Consider the following 17,584-nt stretch of genomic DNA (forward strand, 5'->3'; position numbering starts at 1 on the left):
CGATATTCGATACGCATTGTCTTAGCAGGTATATTTTGGCAACTACGTATATCAGGTAGATGGTGGAATTAGGGGAATGAATTACAGCTTAAGCCGCTCAATTTACGACGTATGTATTTATTTGTGTTTATTGAGAAATAATTACAAATCTAGTAGCCATGACAACTAGCTTGTCAACTGGCACGATTTTTATAGATTCAGTCAGCTGTTTCAGCTATTATAACACACAAATTTCGAGTATTCGGCGTTTTTTACATTTGTGTATTTTGAATAAAAAAATTCAGGTAAGCAAAACTTATGCAATACTGATAGACACTACCAAGTGGGCCACCGCACATACCAAAACCTTTACCCGCAGGATGAATGTGTGTAAAAATTTCAAGTTTCTACGCATTGCACGCAACTGCATACGCAACTATGCTGGAAGGTTACCAGCACCCAGATCTACAAACAATGCATTCACATTAGAGCCTCTCCGTCAGCGGGAATTGATACGTGTGCATGGCGCCGAGGTGGTGCCATTTCTCCAGGGCCTCGTGACGAACGATGTGTCCCGCTTGCAAGAGGCCAACGGGCCCTCATCGATGTACGCATTGTTTCTGAACCGAGGCGGTCGTTTAATGTACGACACAATCATCTATCGCACCAATGATCCGGATACCTTTTTGCTTGAATGTGATCGAGATGCGTCCTCGGATTTTCGTCGCCATTTGCGCATGTATCGCGTACGCAAACGCATCGACATTGACACCGTAGACGATGAGTATGTGCCCTGGGTGATATTTAATGAGAATGGACGGGGCGATATACGTACACACAAGGCTATGGATTTGTTTATTGCACCGGATCCGCGTGTCGGGAGTATGGGCACTCGTGTCCTGGCGCCTGCCGATTTGAATTCCACAAAGCTGTCCAAGGACTTATGGCGCAATCATGATGTGGTCGCCATTAATCCCACACCCGATAGCAACTATAAGCTGCTCCGCTATAAGCAGGGCATTGGTGAGGGTATTGAGGAGCTACCGCCAGGCAAATGCTTTCCGCTTGAGGCCAACGCCGATTATCTCAATGGAGTTAGCTTTAACAAGGGCTGCTATGTGGGCCAGGAGCTAACAGCACGGGTTCATCACTCTGGTGTCATACGCAAACGTTATATGCCCATACGCTTTACGGCGCCTGTTAGCTCCAATCAAACGGTAAAATCTGTTGCTGGCGCAAATCTTGGGCGGGTTTTTGGGCATGCCCATAACCATGGCGTGGCTTTATTGCGCATTGAACCCGTTCTCCATGGTGACCAGCAACTAGTGCTCGATGGCGAACGCTGCTTTGTGGATCGTCCGCATTGGTGGCCCAAGGATATGACCGCCAAACGTGGTCTTGCTGCTATGGAATGACCTATTGAAACTTGAAAGTTTTTAATGTTAGATGTATTAATTGTATATATTCCTAGGCTATACTATTACTAAAGTTACGTCTCGTACAGTTGGCCAAGATCTCCCTTTTGTCTTTACTCTTACAGTGGGCGCCATGACTGACGATTCGCTCGGCAACAGCTTCAATGTCGCCGCCGCCGCTGATGATGATGATGATTTAAATCTTGACAACGAGGCGGCAGAGATTAGGCGATTGCAGCTGCCGACTTCAACGGAGCCTCTGGCACAGGATGATGATGAGCGTGTTGCGAACATCGAGTTCAAGTGCAGCTCTTGTGATATGCACGAGATGGTGCATTTCTATGGTCGGGCGCCGCCCTTTGCCCTGGGTGTCAAATTTCGTGAGGATAGCTATGTTTTACGCGATCCATTCCAGGCACCTCCGCCACGTTGGCAATCCAAGCCAGAGTTTTATGTATCATTGGGCGCCAAGTGCGCTATTTGCGGCCAAGTTGTGTGCAAGGATACGTCCTGCAGTTTCTATTATACAAAGACACATTGCCTGCCTTGTGCCAGGGCCGAACTTAAGACTTGGCCCGTTGAGGCGCAAAGTCGGCTACGCAAGCAATTGGCGGCCAAAAAATAGTAGCACTGCGACTGATTCGATTATGCACATAGTTTTTAAATATACTCATTACGTTACTTGTTATTTTTTGTCTATTGGATAAAACGGGACTTCCAACAACTGCTATTTAGCGCAGAAAAGAACATGTTAACCAACTGTTAACGCGTGCGTGTCCTGTAATTTAGGCGTCGGTAGGCCCAAAAATGTTAACGCATATATCTGTCTCTACGATTAAATACATGCAATACATAACATATCGATAGTTCGATTATTTATTTTCGACAAACACGTGCAAAATGATTGATAAGTGGTGTGGTGCTCTATTTGCACAACTACCGTACATCAAATTGATATGCCTCCCGCCCAATTCTGTACAAAATTATTCAACACTGATTCCAGGCAGTGATTCAGTTCACGTAGGAACTAGCAGTTCGATAGACTTTATGAATTAACTATGTGAGAATGGTTTAAAATTCATTTATTTTTACAAAATCTGTACCGTCCATTTACTTAAAATTAGTGACTAAAGCTTCTTAAAATATGTATCTACAAGAGGGTATAGCGTGCATTGAGGGCCATTATCTCCAAGCCAAGAAAATAGGGCTCAAAAACAAGGTTGATTTTTTCCGTTCATTTTTTATGGGGCTGGCAAGGGGAATGCTGCATTTTTTTCCAAATATCTAAAAGATGGTACCGACGATTTTAATCAAATTTTCACAGTTGGCTAGGCGAAACTATAGGCTTTAATCGTGTATATGCGGTTTTCGGGGCCATTATCCCTAAATTTAGATATTTATGGAATGGTGGAAAACTAATATATCAACCCCTTGCTTCACACATATTATATATTAAAATCCAAAAACAAATGAATGTAGGCACTAAATAATTTAATTTTTTACAATTCTGCATTTAAATTTATTTGGTTGCGTGCTTAAAAACATAAATAAAAGCATTTAAAAGTGACCGATACTTTTCCGATAACAAGTACCAAAATTCGACGCTAAGTCATCGCCGCTAATTTGACGCACATGCCTCTGTCCACTGGTTTAAGAAACGTCACATTTTCAAATTTCACATATTGGTGTTCCACCGGTTGGCGGTAAAAGCTGATCGATTTTCTTTAATTTACATAAGCGCCGTAAGTTCTTCTTAAAAAACTTCAAAATTTCACTCTCGAAGTAAGGGCTCCATTTTAGGTACTCTTTTTGAGATATCTCCATTTTTAAATTCTTAAAGCGGTGGGATAATTCTAATTTTAAATTTCTTATTTAAAGTTGCCGCTTGCCTTCGTTGATATATCAGCTGTTTGTGTTTACGATACTTTACCATTTTTCACAGCATCGATAAAAATCTCGATTAATCAAATCACGAAATGTTCGGGAAAATTTATTCATTTTTAAAAAATGTGCCTTTTTTAAAAGGTGTGTGAAATGTGCTTTCTTATGGGGAAATGCACAGGGCGAATTTCACACATTTTGCAAAAATGTGGCAATTTCTGAAATGTGTGAGAAACTGTGTTCAGTGGACAGAGGCTATATAATAAATAAAAAAAACTATCGATTAAAATATTTATATACCAAAATTCAATTGTGTTAGACTAATCGACTTTCTTACATTTCTACCGATAACATTTCTAAGCATCTCTGTCGCATCTAGCAGCCGACGCGCTTGCAAAAAAAGGGATATAATTTTCTTACTTTTTGCTAACAGTATTGTTGCAAAAAGTCCAAGAGCACCTTCAATTTTTATAATAAAAATTTAAGTGTTATTTTAAGTATTATATAATTAACTAGAGCGCTTGCTTAATACGAAGTCGCAAAGCCTGTAAAATTTTGCCGACTGAGCACGCTTTTGCCGCCGCCGCTTTGTTGATTTGGCGCCCGAATTTGCGACGCGCACAAAAATTTGCGTGAAATTATAATTTGTCTGCTTGGTCTAAAATGGTTGATCGCAGCGATAATGGTAAGTAACAAACATGTCGAACGTTGATCAAATGCCGAATTCTAACACTTTATTTGTAAGCAGCGGAATCTTTTGACGATGCCGTCGAGGAACGTGTGATTAACGAAGAGTACAAGATATGGAAAAAAAACACTCCATTTCTATACGATCTGGTCATGACGCACGCTCTGGAATGGCCTTCACTGACGGCGCAATGGCTGCCTGATGTAACCAAACAGGATGGCAAAGATTACTCCGTTCATCGCCTGATATTGGGCACACATACCTCGGATGAACAGAATCATTTGCTGATTGCCAGCGTCCAATTGCCTAGTGAGGATGCCCAGTTCGATGGCTCCCACTACGATAATGAGAAGGGCGAATTCGGTGGGTTTGGCTCAGTTTGTGGTAAAATCGAGATTGAAATCAAGATCAATCACGAAGGGGAAGTCAACCGTGCACGCTACATGCCGCAAAATGCTTGCGTTATTGCTACCAAAACTCCCTCAAGCGATGTTCTCGTATTTGACTATACAAAGCATCCCAGCAAACCGGAACCATCCGGCGAATGCCAGCCGGACTTGCGTTTGCGAGGACATCAGAAGGAAGGCTACGGTCTGTCGTGGAATCCCAATTTGAATGGTAAGCACGAGGATAGATCCACAATGAATTGTTTAAATACCAGTGCTAGATTGGATTTTATAATATTTTGACGAAATTTGTTACCCAATGAAGGAGGCATCTCGGATCCCACAAAGGTCGCACTGTCCACAACATTTTCTTTTTATAACCCGTTTTGTATGTAGTTCTGTTTTCACTCAACATCTACCCCCTTAGGTTACTTGCTCTCGGCCTCGGACGATCACACCATCTGCTTGTGGGATATCAATGCCACACCCAAGGAGCATCGCGTTATCGATGCGAAGAATATATTCACTGGCCATACCGCCGTCGTTGAGGATGTGGCTTGGCATTTGCTTCATGAATCACTGTTCGGTTCGGTGGCCGATGATCAGAAGCTGATGATTTGGGATACGCGCAACAACAACACATCAAAACCATCGCACACCGTTGATGCGCACACGGCCGAAGTGAACTGTTTGAGCTTTAATCCTTACTCAGAATTTATATTGGCCACGGGATCTGCGGATAAAACGGTCGCCTTGTGGGATTTGCGCAATCTCAAGTTGAAACTACATTCCTTTGAGTCGCACAAGGATGAAATCTTTCAGGTGCAATGGTCGCCCCATAATGAGACCATTCTGGCTTCCTCGGGCACCGATCGGCGTCTACATGTGTGGGATTTATCAAAAATTGGCGAGGAGCAGAGCTCTGAAGATGCCGAAGATGGTCCACCCGAGCTGCTTTTCATACACGGTGGCCATACGGCTAAAATCAGCGACTTCTCCTGGAACCCAAATGAGCCATGGATCATATGCTCTGTATCGGAGGACAATATCATGCAAGTATGGCAAATGGCCGAGAACGTGTACAACGATGAGGAACCCGAAATACCCGCCTCCGATCTGGAAACTAACACTGCTTAAAGCAACATAATTTTATGTTTTTGGCAACTGTTTCTCTATCGCCCCCCTCCCCGTTCCCATAATAAATATATGTAAAATTGTTTTTTTGGCAACAGCACTGCGCCAGCTTACCTGGCAGCTGGTACTCATTTTAATTTATATATTACATACTTTTTATATTAAATAAGCTCACATTTTGTCTACAAAAAACTTGCATTAAAACAATCTGAAGACCAACTAATCCACCGAGTACTTATAATGCTTGCCAAAGGCCTCGATATCCACATGCAGTGCACGCACATCGCCCTGGTGGCGCCGGGAGCTGATCTTGCCGCTTATCACCTGATCCTTTTGCACCGTTTGTGGCTGGTCTATGAAAAAGACCGTCTGTTTCCAGTGCGTGGGCGTCTCGGCTGGCGATGTACTGAACGTGATTTGGCTGTCTAGTTCAAAGAACGTGTCAAAGTAACCCACAAAGGCAGCCAATTTACCCGTTTGCGTGCACTTTAAATGGAATTCATGCGTAAAACTCGAATAGTTAAGATCCACGGTCATCATATCAAAATTAGCAATTTGCTCGCTCTCTGTGAGTATGTGCTCAGGATTGACCACCTCCATCAGGGGCTCCTCAATGCTGCGCTTGCGCAAATCACTCATATTAACCCCGTAAACGTCCGACCAGAACTCAACGTGTTGCTCATGCAGCGCCTCATTTATACCCAGCAAATGGAGCGTACAGCGATTGGGCAGAATTTTACCACTGGGCTTCAAATGATTTTCGCGGGCATAGATAATTGTGTCGAGCATAGCCTCGTATAGCAGAAAATAGCCCATCCATTCGGATATGATGACATCGTATTTGTCCTCTGGCAGTACAGTGTCCTCCAGTCTTCCCTTTACTAACTTTACATTTTTAACATTGTTTTTCCTGTCAAAGGAAACGTCGAATATGGTTATTCATTGATCAAGTAAGAGACTGTAATGAATATAGTATCACTTATTTCATGAACGAGCATTTTCATTATAATTAAATATTAATTAAAATGGGTTCAGAATTTGACACTGGGCTACTAGCCCAGTCAAACTTCGTTGGACTGAAAATTGATGTACAGTTTTCAAGTCCAACAGCATTCTTGATGGATTCTTCTAGTATTCGTTACAACTAATTGGATTTCTTTATATAATTTTCCAATACATTTTCCACGCATTTCGATATCTCTCTTCCTATTCTCCCTTCTATGAGTTATTTCTTAACAAAATGTATATAATGTTTGCCAATTTGAAATGCTTTGAAAACTGGCTCACCTGACAATGTCCATGGCGGTATAGACGATCTCCGAGTTGTCAATGCCCACGACGGTCTCGGCGCCCGCTTGAGATGCAAATATAGAAAGTATACCTGTGCCACAACCCACATCTAGCACCGACTTGCCATGCAAATATCTCTGATTTTGCATTAGAGCTGCACGGTAGCTGCTTGTGCGTACCTATTGGTATGACAAATATTGCTATTGGAGCACCACTATGTAATAAGATTCTTTACCTTATCGCTGAGCATTTCGTAATGTATTCCAAAGTGGGAATAACTATTGAAGTATTCTTTATCGAGCGTTGGAGCGTTGCGCACAATGCCATTGCTGGTTGATGGCAATGCCTTTCCGCCGGCCTCCACATCGCTGTGCACCTTTTGTAGAAGTGCTTTATAGTCGTTGCGCATCCTTTCCATATCCTCACTGGCCTGCTGTAGTAGTTTGCTTTGCTCAGCGATGCGTTGCTTCAGCGCCGGAACGCTATCAGTTATCTCCGTTTCGTCAGTCTTGAGCGCGTCGTAGTCATAGCACAGCCATGGCTCGTATTCTCCGGGTTTTAGATACTTTTCATCATTCCACTGTGGCTGCTCTGTTAGTAGCAGCTGCTCTGCACTGACTTGACCTCCACGTATGTAATTTATCAGTTTAATAAAAGCATACTGATCCATTTGGAATTTCTGCTTGAGCTGCGACAAATTTACTTTGTGTTCACTGTTTAAATGCTCGATGGCCAGATCAATACTGGGAAAAACTTGCGTGCAAAACAAACAAGTTGTTGGCTCTCCCTCGTTCTCACCCATTTCTTCATCATCCTCAATGTCGTCGTATGCCTCTTCATCGGAGCTGGGCTCGGTGGACTCGTTTGCTGTCGGTGGAAATTCTATTCTCAGCGCGTCATATTTTCTTTTCGTTTTGCACTTACCTTTCTGATCTGTGTTTTTCATGTTTTGTAATTATAAAGTCTAGCTCCCAATTAAAATGCCAAAAGCGACAATTAAGAATAAAAACAAATTGCTATACACAAAGTTTAAAAGCGCTCTTATTGGCTGCACGTGCAAAGAGTGTCAGTGTTACCACACCCCGGCAAAATTCAATGTTTACTGTCTATCGATAGGTAATCAACGTTTTGCGGCCCTGCACTTGCATAACCCTGTTTCTGGTTTCCAGCTGCAATAACAAAATGCTTCAGGTGAGCCTTTGATTTAAATTTAAATGATTACTTAAAACTAATTCCTTTATTTATGTTTGTCTATTTAAGCTACTTAAGACATTACGACTGAGGCAGCCAGCGCGCTTTGCCTCCGCTCTGAGCAATACAGCAGCTGCAACTTTACCAGGCACCGAAGCTACGCCTCCTGCCATTGTGGGCGAGCCTGATAAACTTTACAGTAAGTTGGAAATCGAGCTGCGAGGCATAGATCCGGCGGTGCTGAAGAGTTACACCTGGTTTGCTACAACCGCTGCTGAGCATTTGGGCATTGAGTTAGGCAAGTGGTAGGTACCGGCTAAAGCTGAACAGCAATATATCCATATTAAATGCACATTTAACCACTTGCAGCTGGTCGCCTCGGAAGGCACACCACGAACGCATGACCCTGCTTAAGTCGGTGCACATTTACAAGAAGCATCGCGTCCAATATGAGATACGCACACATTTTCGCTACATGAACTTTCACAAGCTGACGGGCTCAACGCTGGACACATTCTTAGAGTACATTGAACGCAATCTGCCCGAAGGCGTGGCGCTGCAAGCGTCTAAAACGGAGCTGCAGCAGATTCCCGAGCACTTGCGACAGCCACCAGAACAAGTTTAGCATTAGATTAGATATTAACTTTACTAGCCGTAGGCCTTCCACCTACATATTTAATTTTTATGTTTGATAATGCAGCCAATGAAACGATTTAACCTTGCGATTATTCTTCAATAGTGGAAAACAAATAAAGTGCTATTGTTTATCGAAAATAGTAGCTATTGATAAGGATTCATCCATTCAGGCCCCACCAGCTTTTTAGCGATAAGCTTTGCTCTTAATACTAAAATAGCAAAAAAAAAAGAAGAGAAAACACGCTTATTTTGTATACTCTAGCAAGCTTATATAATTATTATATCACAGAAGAACAAATCCCTTAGAAATGTTCGATTGTTCCTAAAGGAGCTGTAACATGTAGTCTAATTTTAATAAAATGACGCTCAAAGCAGGGCTTATTTTTGCTAAATCTTGTGGATATATTGAATGCATTGAATGCATTGGTCTAAACATAATTGTTTGTTTGTTGCTCAGCAAAGTAAACTCGTAGTAAATATACCCTACCGTGCAAGGGTATTTCATGAATTGGTTGTAGCCGTATCTTGACATTCATAATGGGAAATGGAAATGGGCGCACTTGACAAAACCCGAATACCATTGCATAGGTACTTCAGTCGCGTGCTTCAGCCCCAGGCAAACGGATTTCCAAAATTAAGCAACATGCAGACCGGTTACCTATGGCAGATCCTACTGGCGGTGGCCACGATCTACAGTTGCCTGTCGCCCGTAGCGTGTGTCTATGAGGAAACAATTCAGATATTTCTAGAGGAGTTTCGTATGCGAATGTGCCATCCGATACCGAACTTGGGCCTGCCCGCATTGGATCCACTAGAGCTAGGTCCTGCAGAGACAGCTGTGAATAACAAATACCTTGTCGAGTAAGTCCGAACATTTCTTCTGTTCATATATGTAATCCTGATATGTAATCCTTTAATTGTTTGTAGCTTTACTGGTTCGATTCAGGACTTTAAGCTGACTGGTCTTTCAGATTTCATTGTAAATACGCTAAAAATAAATGTTATTCCTGGACTGACGAAGAGTACGATTAATGTCACCTTTCCACACACCTATTTAAAATCCCTATATACCGCCAAGGGTTCCTTGGCCTATATTCTGAATTTGTCTGGCGACGGCAATGCGGAGTAAGGAATATAGAAGTGGTTATTTAAAAAACCATTTATTTCATTTCGTCACACTTTTAGGGTGGCAATAAAAGACTTTTCGCTCGAAATCTCATGGAGAATTAAAGCGTCGACGTCGACTTTAGCCATCACAGGCTTACAAATCGAAATGCATATGGGAGATTTGAAAATTAACTTTGAAAATCTGTTGGAAGAGAAGCGCATTGATGACTTCGTACATGCCTTGGTCAATGAAATGGGCGTCGAACTGCTAGGCGATATATGGGACTATGAGCAGAACACGGTAGTCGACAAGGTCGAAACGGTGGGTTACGTGTGAGAACGGCATTGAAAACATGATTTTTTTAAATTTTTGTTCACTTTGCAGCTGATCAATAGCAAAATATCGGATCTTCTGAAAATTATTACTGGAGGCAATGGTGAAGGCGGTGAAAGTTCTCCAATTTTTGAGGGAGTCGAACCGGATTGTAAGATCGATGCTCGTAAATAAGGCTGATAAATTTTTTTAATGTATTTAGCAATAAAAAAAAAGTAACCTTCAAGGATTGTATTATCTACTTATAAATATTTGACATACACCTCATTATGATAAGCAACGCGATAAATATATTTAAAGCGCATGTAGCTGGTCACTAATCTATTGATAAAGTGCACATATACCTATAAAAAACCAATTTCCATGCTAATCCTGTCAATATCAGTTAAAGTATGGCTGATAACGCGTGCCATTAGCTACTTGATGCTTTCGATGTGGGGTCTTAATAACACAAATATTGTTATTACCTTTTATTGATTTATGACTGCAAAGTAATATAAAAATTTGTTTTTGTAACGTTATAAATTTCCCGCGCTTGTTATCTGCATGTCAGCGCCAATTTAGCAAGCAGGGCTACAGCATTTAATTATTTTCGATAAATACTGAAAGTTACTAGAGCCACACTGTTTTGGCCAGCCTTGCCACATCAGGTCAGAATATTAGAATTTTCCAGAGCAGGGCAACGCGCCTATAAGTAAAGGCACCATCGTACGCCATCATTATTCCTATTACAAGTGCCAGTTTGATCGAACGTCTGAGTGTCGACTCGACAGAAAGAAATTTAAGTGGGACAAAGAAGTGAAGAAGCAATTACACGTTTATCCATATATTTAGTACATTTTAATTAAGCAACACATAAAGGTAAGTTTTATTTATAGCAATTTACATTAACATAAAGCAATGCACGCTACATTTTGCACGTGCATTGAGCCGCGTGTTTTTGCACAGAAAAAAATTTCCAGTGACTAACATGTGCTTTTTCCGGCGTTAATCAATAATTACGGGTACTGAAAGTAGTCCATTGTAATTTGTAGCTATCGATATTTTAAATTGCGTTAAAAAAAAAAGGTTGCAAGTGCTTAAGCTTTAGAATTTGAACAGAGGTACTTATATGTATATAAATGTACATTCACGGCATGTACATTCGAGCACTCAAGCGTATGTATTTTACAATAGTACATGCATATATATTGCGTCATTCGATTTTGCATTGCTTTTGTTTGTGGTTTCTTATAAATAATTAAAGCCTTGCATATACGTAGATATGTATACGTTTGTATTTGATGCCTAATCGTAATTGCGGACTTATGCATGTGTGGTTGTACTGGAATATTCCATTGAAAAAATATGCCGCATCACACGCACGCTACCTACTCATGTCATGAGTCATGATGACGGTCTGATGCTGACGTCCGCATTTAAATTTCGAATATTTTATTTCTATTACTTTAATATTAGCTGTTGAAAAATTTGGCTTTATAGTTTTTTTTTTTTTGTATTTGCTATATATAAGCGTGGTTGCTAACCGGCATTTCAGTATATGCGTGTGCACGCGTAGATGAAATAAAAACCTTTCAAACTTGCATACATATAAAATTTAGCGCGCGCGTGCTTGTATACTAGCTTCATCTCTTTCTTACGCACGATAAATTGTGCAATCCAAACGCTCTGGAAACGGCGTGGTTTTGCGTACATATAGATACATACTTATGTGTGTGCATGTTTGGGGTTTCAAGCATTCCAGAATTTTCGCCTTTGTGCTCATGCGGTGCTTGCACCTTTTAATGAAAATTAGCAGCTGCTGCTGAAATGAAACTCCCCATTGTTATCTGTCAGTTTATCTTGTTTGATCGTTGTATGTACATGCATATGTACGTACATACATAGGTGCCTCGGCCATTATAATTAGTCATGTGCTCACGTTTCACCGTTTTGGGTGTTGACTGTGACATTAGCAACCAGTTTCCGTTGACATGAAATTCAGCGCAAAAGGAATTACAAACACAAGGCGAAAAACGCTGTGAACATTTATTTCACTACTTTCATGGCCAGGGTTGCAGCCTCAGCCTTTCTACAAAATAAACTGATTAGTTTGTTATAATGCGCTAGCTACATGGATATATTAGTGTGGCTAGTAGTATAACATAATATTAATTGATTATAAAACCATTAAAAAGTGGCATACTGTTTTGTTCGAAGTGTCCTCATTTAACCGATTAAGCACTTGCTTTCGAACTTCCAATACTACGCATAGCTTTGTGTTTGTTTTAACAGTGTTGCCAGATAACACAAATTTTTCAAAGTTCGTTGACACAATTTTAAATAAAAAAATAATCAAATCTAATCAATTAAACCACAAATAATTCTTTTTCTCTCATTGCAGATGTCTAAAGCTCCAGCTGTTGGTATTGATTTGGGCACAACCTACTCTTGCGTGGGTGTGTTCCAGCATGGCAAGGTTGAGATCATTGCCAACGATCAGGGTAATCGTACCACCCCATCCTATGTTGCCTTCACGGAGACGGAGCGTTTGATTGGTGATGCCGCCAAGAACCAGGTGGCCATGAATCCAACTCAAACGATCTTTGATGCTAAGCGTCTTATTGGTCGCAAATTCGATGATGCGGCCGTGCAATCCGACATGAAGCACTGGCCCTTCGAGGTCGTTAGCGTTGATGGCAAGCCCAAGATTGAAGTTACGTACAAGGATGAGAAGAAGACTTTCTTCCCCGAGGAGATCTCCTCCATGGTGTTGACCAAAATGAAGGAGACCGCCGAGGCGTACCTGGGCAAGACGGTTACCAATGCCGTCATCACTGTGCCTGCCTATTTCAACGACTCACAGCGTCAGGCGACTAAGGATGCTGGTACCATCGCCGGTTTGAACGTATTGCGTATTATTAACGAGCCAACTGCCGCGGCCATTGCCTATGGTCTGGACAAGAAGGCGGTTGGAGAGCGTAATGTGTTGATTTTCGATTTGGGCGGCGGTACCTTCGATGTCTCCATTCTGTCTATTGATGACGGCATCTTCGAGGTCAAATCTACGGCCGGTGATACCCATTTGGGTGGTGAGGACTTTGACAATCGTCTAGTCACTCACTTTGTACAGGAGTTCAAGCGCAAGCACAAGAAGGATTTGACCACCAACAAGCGTGCTCTGCGTCGTCTGCGCACCGCCTGTGAGCGTGCAAAGCGTACGCTATCATCCTCCACTCAGGCTAGCATTGAAATTGATTCGCTGTTCGAAGGTACCGATTTCTATACCTCGATCACGCGTGCTCGTTTCGAGGAGCTGAACGCCGATCTTTTCCGCAGCACCATGGATCCCGTGGAGAAGGCTCTGCGTGATGCCAAGCTGGACAAGTCGGCTATTCACGATATTGTGCTGGTCGGTGGCTCCACTCGTATCCCCAAGGTGCAGCGCCTGTTACAGGATCTGTTCAACGGCAAGGAGCTGAACAAGTCCATCAATCCCGATGAGGCTGTTGCCTATGGTGCTGCCGTCCAGGCTGCCATCTTGCACGGTGACAAGTCGCAGGAGGTGCAGGATCTGCTGCTGCTCGATGTTACCCCCCTGTCTCTGGGTATCGAGACTGCTGGTGGCGTGATGAGCGTGCTCATCAAGCGTAACACCACCATTCCCACTAAGCAGACGCAGACCTTCACCACCTATTCGGATAATCAGCCTGGTGTGTTGATCCAAGTGTACGAAGGCGAGCGCGCCATGACCAAGGATAACAATCTGTTGGGCAAATTCGAGCTGTCGGGTATCCCACCAGCACCACGCGGTGTGCCCCAGATTGAGGTGACCTTCGATATTGATGCCAACGGTATTCTGAATGTTACCGCCCTGGAGCGTTCGACCAACAAGGAGAACAAGATTACGATCACCAATGACAAGGGTCGTCTATCCAAGGAAGATATTGAGCGCATGGTCAACGAGGCCGAGAAGTACCGTAACGAGGACGAGAAGCAGAAGGAGACCATCTCTGCCAAGAACGGTCTAGAGTCGTACTGCTTCAACATGAAGGCCACCCTCGACGAGGACAATCTGAAGAGCAAGATTTCGGACTCGGATCGCACCACCATTATGGACAAGTGCAACGAGACTATCAAGTGGCTAGATGCCAATCAGCTGGCCGATAAGGAGGAATACGAGCACCGCCAAAAGGAGCTGGAGGGCGTTTGCAACCCAATCATCACCAAGCTGTACCAGAGCGCCGGTGGTGCTCCCGGTGGTATGCCCGGCGGTATGCCTGGTGGTATGCCTGGCGCAGGCGCTGCTCCCGGAGCTGCCGGTGCCGGCGGTGCTGGCCCCACCATCGAGGAGGTCGATTAAACAACTCGCCAATGAAAAACCACACAATAAACCAATCACACAATTTACATTTTACACAAAACATATTCAACTTGGATTCTAAATTAGAAAATACCAACCACAAGAACAAACGACAACTGCTCTTGAAAGTTATATTATAATAATACAACTGCAACACGTAAAATATATATAAATATAAAAAGAAACCAAACACTGCTCTTAACATATAAGATAATACATATATATTATATTATTATCGTACATCGATCGATCATCCAAAACAATATTTGCTTGTACTTGAATAAAATAAATCAATTTGAGATTTGCAGAAAAAATCTTTTAATACTTCATACGAATACTAATACTTTATACGAGCAGCCGATTGCGCCTAAAAGACTGCATAAATTGACTTGATTCTCTTAAAAAACAATTCGTGTGGTTTATTTTGAATATGTAGCATACAACTAGGCTTTGTTTAATTTAGCAGAGTTAGGAAGTCGCGACTTTCATGGCGTAAACGAAGCAATAGTCTCCAATCAATGCTTTTTTGTTTTGTCTAGTTAATGCCTTCATGATAATATATATATATGTATATAATACAATATACAATAAAATACTTGCATGTATAAAATATTAGCATCGGACTTTTTTATCATATATAATTTTTGGAAGTTCCATTCGTAGGAAATTCCAATCGCGAACTCGAATCCTCAAATTAATTTCTTAATAGTTGAATTTACATGAAAGCTATATTACTACTATAGATTGATATATTTGATTAATATAATTTTAAATTTCAATCTAAAACTATTAAAATAAGAAGTATATAATGTCAGAATTAGTTTGAATAGGAACCATGTTATAAGCCCAATCGGTTTGCCAGAGACTTATATTTAAGACTTGACTATTCCGCAGTATTAGTTTTAGTCCAACCAGGCAAAGTTGCCATCCTTGTCCAGTCTGGAAACTGGGCTAATAACCGGCAGCTCACTGTTGTTGGTCTTGTAGGAGCCCTTGTCCTCACTCCATTTGTCCTTTATAACATGCACCGATCTCACCTTGCGCCCAAAGACGCTACTCGGCTTCTCTTGCTCAATGTCGGCAGATTTTAGATTAAGCGTTATGTCTGTTTCCAGTTGCTGTTCCTCAAGTGTTTTCTGGGCTGTGCCCAACTTGTTACCCTTGCCAGTCACTTGCTCCAGGTAGGATTGCCATTGTTGCAGTTTGTTGTCCGCAGCACGAAGCTGCTCGATGCTGCGCTCATGGCCCGGATTGATGCCAATGGGCTGAATGCCGATGATCTCTTGCAGATCGATCTTGATGGGGGCCAGCGCAGAAATGGCACGCGACAATCCAATTTGTGAGTGACGTATGCGATGCTCGGTGAGATCGGCGCCCAGCAGCTCCTCGTGCGGATCCATGCGTATGGGTATTATTTTATTAATCACATAGAGCAACATTATCGTCGAGCAAATGCCCCAGCAGGCCAAGCAAAAGGCGGACAGCGTTTGTATGCCCAGCAAATACCAACCACCGCCCTTGAACAGACCACTGCGTCCCTTAGTCGTGTCCAGAGGTATAGGATTGTCAGCAAATAGTCCAACGGCAATGACACCCCAAATGCCGCAGACACCGTGCACAGAACTGGCGCCCACCGGATCATCCACACCCATTCGATCGAAAAGCGGCATGGTCACAACGCACAGCAGCGAGCCCAATGCACCAATGATCAGCGCTTCCCAGGCGCGATAAAGAAAGCAACCAGCCGTGATGGAGACCAGCGAGCCCAAAATGCCATTAATGAGATCCATGATGTCCATGCGGCCATCGTGTCGCCAAAACGAGTAACTTTAAATGGTTATGAACGATCAATTCTCGGCAAATGTTTGTAGGTTTATCTTCACTTACAGCGAACTAACAAATCCGCCGCCAAATGAGCCCATCATGGTCATAACAGCTGCACGCGCTGCATACTGCCACTTGGCACCGCTGACGCCATAGGTGCTGCCTGAATTGAAAGCCAGCCAGCCCCACCAGAGCACAAAGAGACCCATGCACGCATTAACCGGATTGCCCAGCGGCAGCGGATCAATACCTTCGGCATATCGTCCCAAACGTGGCCCCAACATGGCGGCCGAAGCAAAGGATGCGGCGCCGCCTATCAAATGCACCGGACCGCTGCCGGCAATATCCACGGCGCCCAGATTGTTAAGGAATCCATGTTCGCCCCACACCCAGCCAGCGGGTATGCAATAGACCGCCGTATTCAGGAACGAGAACAAACAGTACGCTTTAAAGTTGCACCTGTGAAAAAGAGTGCATATCAGAGATGTCACAAATTATCGATAGCTGAATAATCATTAGATAAATATCGAAAGGCTGTGTCCGATTACTTTAGCACGTTAATATTTGAATCGAGATTGAATGTCTAGTTTAAACGCACTTGAGTAGGCCGCTAAAATGTTAAACGATATGGATAACCCATAGAGTGAAGCCCGATGTTTCACCATACTCCTGAAATATTTGAATTGTTGGCTACGCCCGCAAAAGTATTTAACTTTTAGCATGCTAGGGTATACCCTTCTGCATTTTCTTACAATTAGTTAGGGTACATTGTAAACCTACCGTTCGGCCATGGCGCCGCTTACAATCGTTGTGGACGTCGTCGCAAATGACAATTGAAACAGGAAGGCGGCAAATATTTGTCCCATCAGCTCGTCGCCAACGGGCGGATCCAGCAGAAAATCACCTATGGCTATGAATGGATTGGAGAATGGTCCGCGCCCGAAGCTCATGCCGTAGCCAAACAGCCAATAGGTGAAGCCGCCAAGCACAATATCAATTACATTCTTCATCATGATGTTCACCTCGTTCTTGATGGAAACGCAGCCCGATTCCAACATGCCGAAGCCCGTTTGCATTGTAAAAATGATAAAGGATGAGGTCAGCACCCAATTGGTGTCCTCAACGGATAGATCATAAAGTCCTGGTATCACATAGCTGCTGTTCCGGATCACACCCTTCAATGCTGTCACCTGTGCGGCTGTAGCATTCTCCAATTTCGAAGGCATTTTTTTGTTTTATGTTAAGTTCCGGTCCACGTCCGGTGTTCAGCCGATTTACTCTACGAGTGAAGTCTATGCAAATGTCTTTCGGAAGCAAAGTCACAAATTACATTCATTTAAGTTAAATGCAAGCTAATCGCAGCACCCACCAATAGCT

At 42.8% G+C, this 17,584-nt stretch overlaps 8 protein-coding genes across 12 annotated transcripts; 6 read left to right on the forward strand and 2 right to left on the reverse strand.

The window, feature by feature from the left end:
• Positions 1-4: 4 nt before the first annotated feature.
• Positions 5-2,082, forward strand: LOC6630209 (cysteine-rich DPF motif domain-containing protein 1). 2 transcript variants are annotated; one of them, XM_002053676.4, is made up of 2 exons: positions 5-109; positions 1,520-2,082. In XM_002053676.4, exon 2 carries the CDS (start codon positions 1,528-1,530, stop codon positions 2,017-2,019), a length of 492 nt encoding a protein of 163 aa, XP_002053712.1. In that variant the 5' UTR covers positions 5-109; positions 1,520-1,527; the 3' UTR covers positions 2,020-2,082. The 2 variants fall into 2 exon arrangements, with proteins under 2 accessions (XP_002053712.1, XP_032294204.1); XM_032438313.2 differs by lacking the exon at positions 5-109 and adding an exon at positions 180-284.
• LOC6630210 (putative transferase CAF17, mitochondrial) lies at positions 62-1,493 on the forward strand. 2 transcript variants are annotated; one of them, XM_032438217.1, is made up of 2 exons: positions 62-109; positions 285-1,493. In XM_032438217.1, the coding sequence occupies exons 1-2, from the start codon at positions 77-79 to the stop codon at positions 1,392-1,394; spliced, it is 1,143 nt and encodes a 380-aa protein (XP_032294108.1). In that variant the 5' UTR covers positions 62-76; the 3' UTR covers positions 1,395-1,493. The 2 variants fall into 2 exon arrangements, with proteins under 2 accessions (XP_032294108.1, XP_032294111.1); XM_032438220.2 differs by lacking the exon at positions 62-109 and adding an exon at positions 170-284 and having other exon boundaries at positions 359-1,493.
• A 1,553-nt stretch (positions 2,083-3,635) lies between the features above and the next one.
• Positions 3,636-5,706, forward strand: Caf1-55 (chromatin assembly factor 1 p55 subunit). Of its 2 annotated transcripts, none has more exons than XM_015171629.3 (3): positions 3,636-3,960; positions 4,021-4,581; positions 4,777-5,706. In XM_015171629.3, exons 1-3 carry the CDS (start codon positions 3,939-3,941, stop codon positions 5,484-5,486), a joined length of 1,293 nt encoding a protein of 430 aa, XP_015027115.1. In that variant the 5' UTR covers positions 3,636-3,938; the 3' UTR covers positions 5,487-5,706. The 2 variants fall into 2 exon arrangements, with proteins under 2 accessions (XP_015027115.1, XP_002053711.1); XM_002053675.4 differs by having other exon boundaries at positions 3,637-3,960; positions 4,024-4,581.
• Positions 5,651-7,839, reverse strand: Art3 (arginine methyltransferase 3). 2 transcript variants are annotated; one of them, XM_015172037.3, is made up of 4 exons: positions 7,698-7,839; positions 7,009-7,655; positions 6,771-6,952; positions 5,651-6,393 (listed from the first exon to the last, which is right to left on the reverse strand). In XM_015172037.3, the coding sequence occupies exons 1-4, from the start codon at positions 7,717-7,719 to the stop codon at positions 5,703-5,705; spliced, it is 1,542 nt and encodes a 513-aa protein (XP_015027523.1). In that variant the 5' UTR covers positions 7,720-7,839; the 3' UTR covers positions 5,651-5,702. The 2 variants fall into 2 exon arrangements, with proteins under 2 accessions (XP_015027523.1, XP_002053710.1); XM_002053674.4 differs by having other exon boundaries at positions 7,009-7,640; positions 7,698-7,837.
• On the forward strand, positions 7,828-8,738 carry mRpS10 (mitochondrial ribosomal protein S10). Its single transcript, XM_002053673.4, has 3 exons — positions 7,828-7,964; positions 8,034-8,269; positions 8,334-8,738. Exons 1-3 carry the CDS (start codon positions 7,956-7,958, stop codon positions 8,587-8,589), a joined length of 501 nt encoding a protein of 166 aa, XP_002053709.1. The 5' UTR covers positions 7,828-7,955; the 3' UTR covers positions 8,590-8,738.
• Positions 8,739-9,202: 464 nt separating this feature from the next.
• On the forward strand, positions 9,203-10,267 carry LOC6630205 (uncharacterized). The gene is made up of 4 exons (XM_002053672.4): positions 9,203-9,461; positions 9,528-9,725; positions 9,786-10,029; positions 10,093-10,267. The coding sequence occupies exons 1-4, from the start codon at positions 9,244-9,246 to the stop codon at positions 10,213-10,215; spliced, it is 783 nt and encodes a 260-aa protein (XP_002053708.1). The 5' UTR covers positions 9,203-9,243; the 3' UTR covers positions 10,216-10,267.
• A 474-nt stretch (positions 10,268-10,741) lies between these two features.
• On the forward strand, positions 10,742-14,444 carry Hsc70-4 (Heat shock protein 70 cognate 4). The gene is made up of 2 exons (XM_002053671.4): positions 10,742-10,902; positions 12,425-14,444. Exon 2 carries the CDS (start codon positions 12,425-12,427, stop codon positions 14,381-14,383), a length of 1,959 nt encoding a protein of 652 aa, XP_002053707.1. The 5' UTR covers positions 10,742-10,902; the 3' UTR covers positions 14,384-14,444.
• Positions 13,030-17,509, reverse strand: Amt (Ammonium transporter). The gene is made up of 3 exons (XM_002053670.4): positions 16,988-17,509; positions 16,271-16,666; positions 13,030-16,210 (listed from the first exon to the last, which is right to left on the reverse strand). The coding sequence occupies exons 1-3, from the start codon at positions 17,431-17,433 to the stop codon at positions 15,286-15,288; spliced, it is 1,767 nt and encodes a 588-aa protein (XP_002053706.1). The 5' UTR covers positions 17,434-17,509; the 3' UTR covers positions 13,030-15,285.
• Positions 17,510-17,584: the final 75 nt, after the last annotated feature.

Source organism: Drosophila virilis, chromosome 2 (assembly GCF_030788295.1).
Source record: "Drosophila virilis strain 15010-1051.87 chromosome 2, Dvir_AGI_RSII-ME, whole genome shotgun sequence".
Taxonomy (NCBI): Eukaryota; Metazoa; Arthropoda; class Insecta; order Diptera; family Drosophilidae; genus Drosophila; species Drosophila virilis.

Bases quoted from the DNA above. Each gene is read 5' to 3' on its own strand.
- LOC6630210 (XM_032438217.1), top strand. From the start codon at position 77: ATGAATTACAGCTTAAGCCGCTCAATTTACGAC. The intron at 110-284 runs GTATGTATTTAT...AAAAAAATTCAG, and splicing joins TAAGCCGCTCAATTTACGAC to GTAAGCAAAACTTATGCAAT.
- LOC6630209 (XM_002053676.4), top strand. From the start codon at position 1,528: ATGACTGACGATTCGCTCGGCAACAGCTTCAATGTCGCCGCCGCCGCT.
- Caf1-55 (XM_015171629.3), top strand. From the start codon at position 3,939: ATGGTTGATCGCAGCGATAATG. The intron at 3,961-4,020 runs GTAAGTAACAAA...TTTATTTGTAAG, and splicing joins GGTTGATCGCAGCGATAATG to CAGCGGAATCTTTTGACGAT. The intron at 4,582-4,776 runs GTAAGCACGAGG...CTACCCCCTTAG, and splicing joins GTGGAATCCCAATTTGAATG to GTTACTTGCTCTCGGCCTCG.
- Art3 (XM_015172037.3), bottom strand. From the start codon at position 7,719: ATGAAAAACACAGATCAGAAAG. The intron at 7,656-7,697 runs GTAAGTGCAAAA...CGCTGAGAATAG, and splicing joins GAAAAACACAGATCAGAAAG to AATTTCCACCGACAGCAAAC. The intron at 6,953-7,008 runs GTAAAGAATCTT...TCATACCAATAG, and splicing joins ACGAAATGCTCAGCGATAAG to GTACGCACAAGCAGCTACCG.
- mRpS10 (XM_002053673.4), top strand. The intron at 8,270-8,333 runs GTAGGTACCGGC...AACCACTTGCAG, and splicing joins GGCATTGAGTTAGGCAAGTG to CTGGTCGCCTCGGAAGGCAC.
- LOC6630205 (XM_002053672.4), top strand. From the start codon at position 9,244: ATGCAGACCGGTTACCTATGGCAGATCCTACTGGCGGTGGCCACGATC. The intron at 9,726-9,785 runs GTAAGGAATATA...TCACACTTTTAG, and splicing joins TCTGGCGACGGCAATGCGGA to GGTGGCAATAAAAGACTTTT. The intron at 10,030-10,092 runs GTGGGTTACGTG...TTCACTTTGCAG, and splicing joins TAGTCGACAAGGTCGAAACG to CTGATCAATAGCAAAATATC.
- Hsc70-4 (XM_002053671.4), top strand. From the start codon at position 12,425: ATGTCTAAAGCTCCAGCTGTTGGTATTGATTTGGGCACAACCTACTCT.
- Amt (XM_002053670.4), bottom strand. From the start codon at position 17,433: ATGCCTTCGAAATTGGAGAATGCTACAGCCGCACAGGTGACAGCATTG. The intron at 16,667-16,987 runs GTAGGTTTACAA...TCTTTTTCACAG, and splicing joins AGCGGCGCCATGGCCGAACG to GTGCAACTTTAAAGCGTACT. The intron at 16,211-16,270 runs GTAAGTGAAGAT...AACCATTTAAAG, and splicing joins GGCGGATTTGTTAGTTCGCT to TTACTCGTTTTGGCGACACG.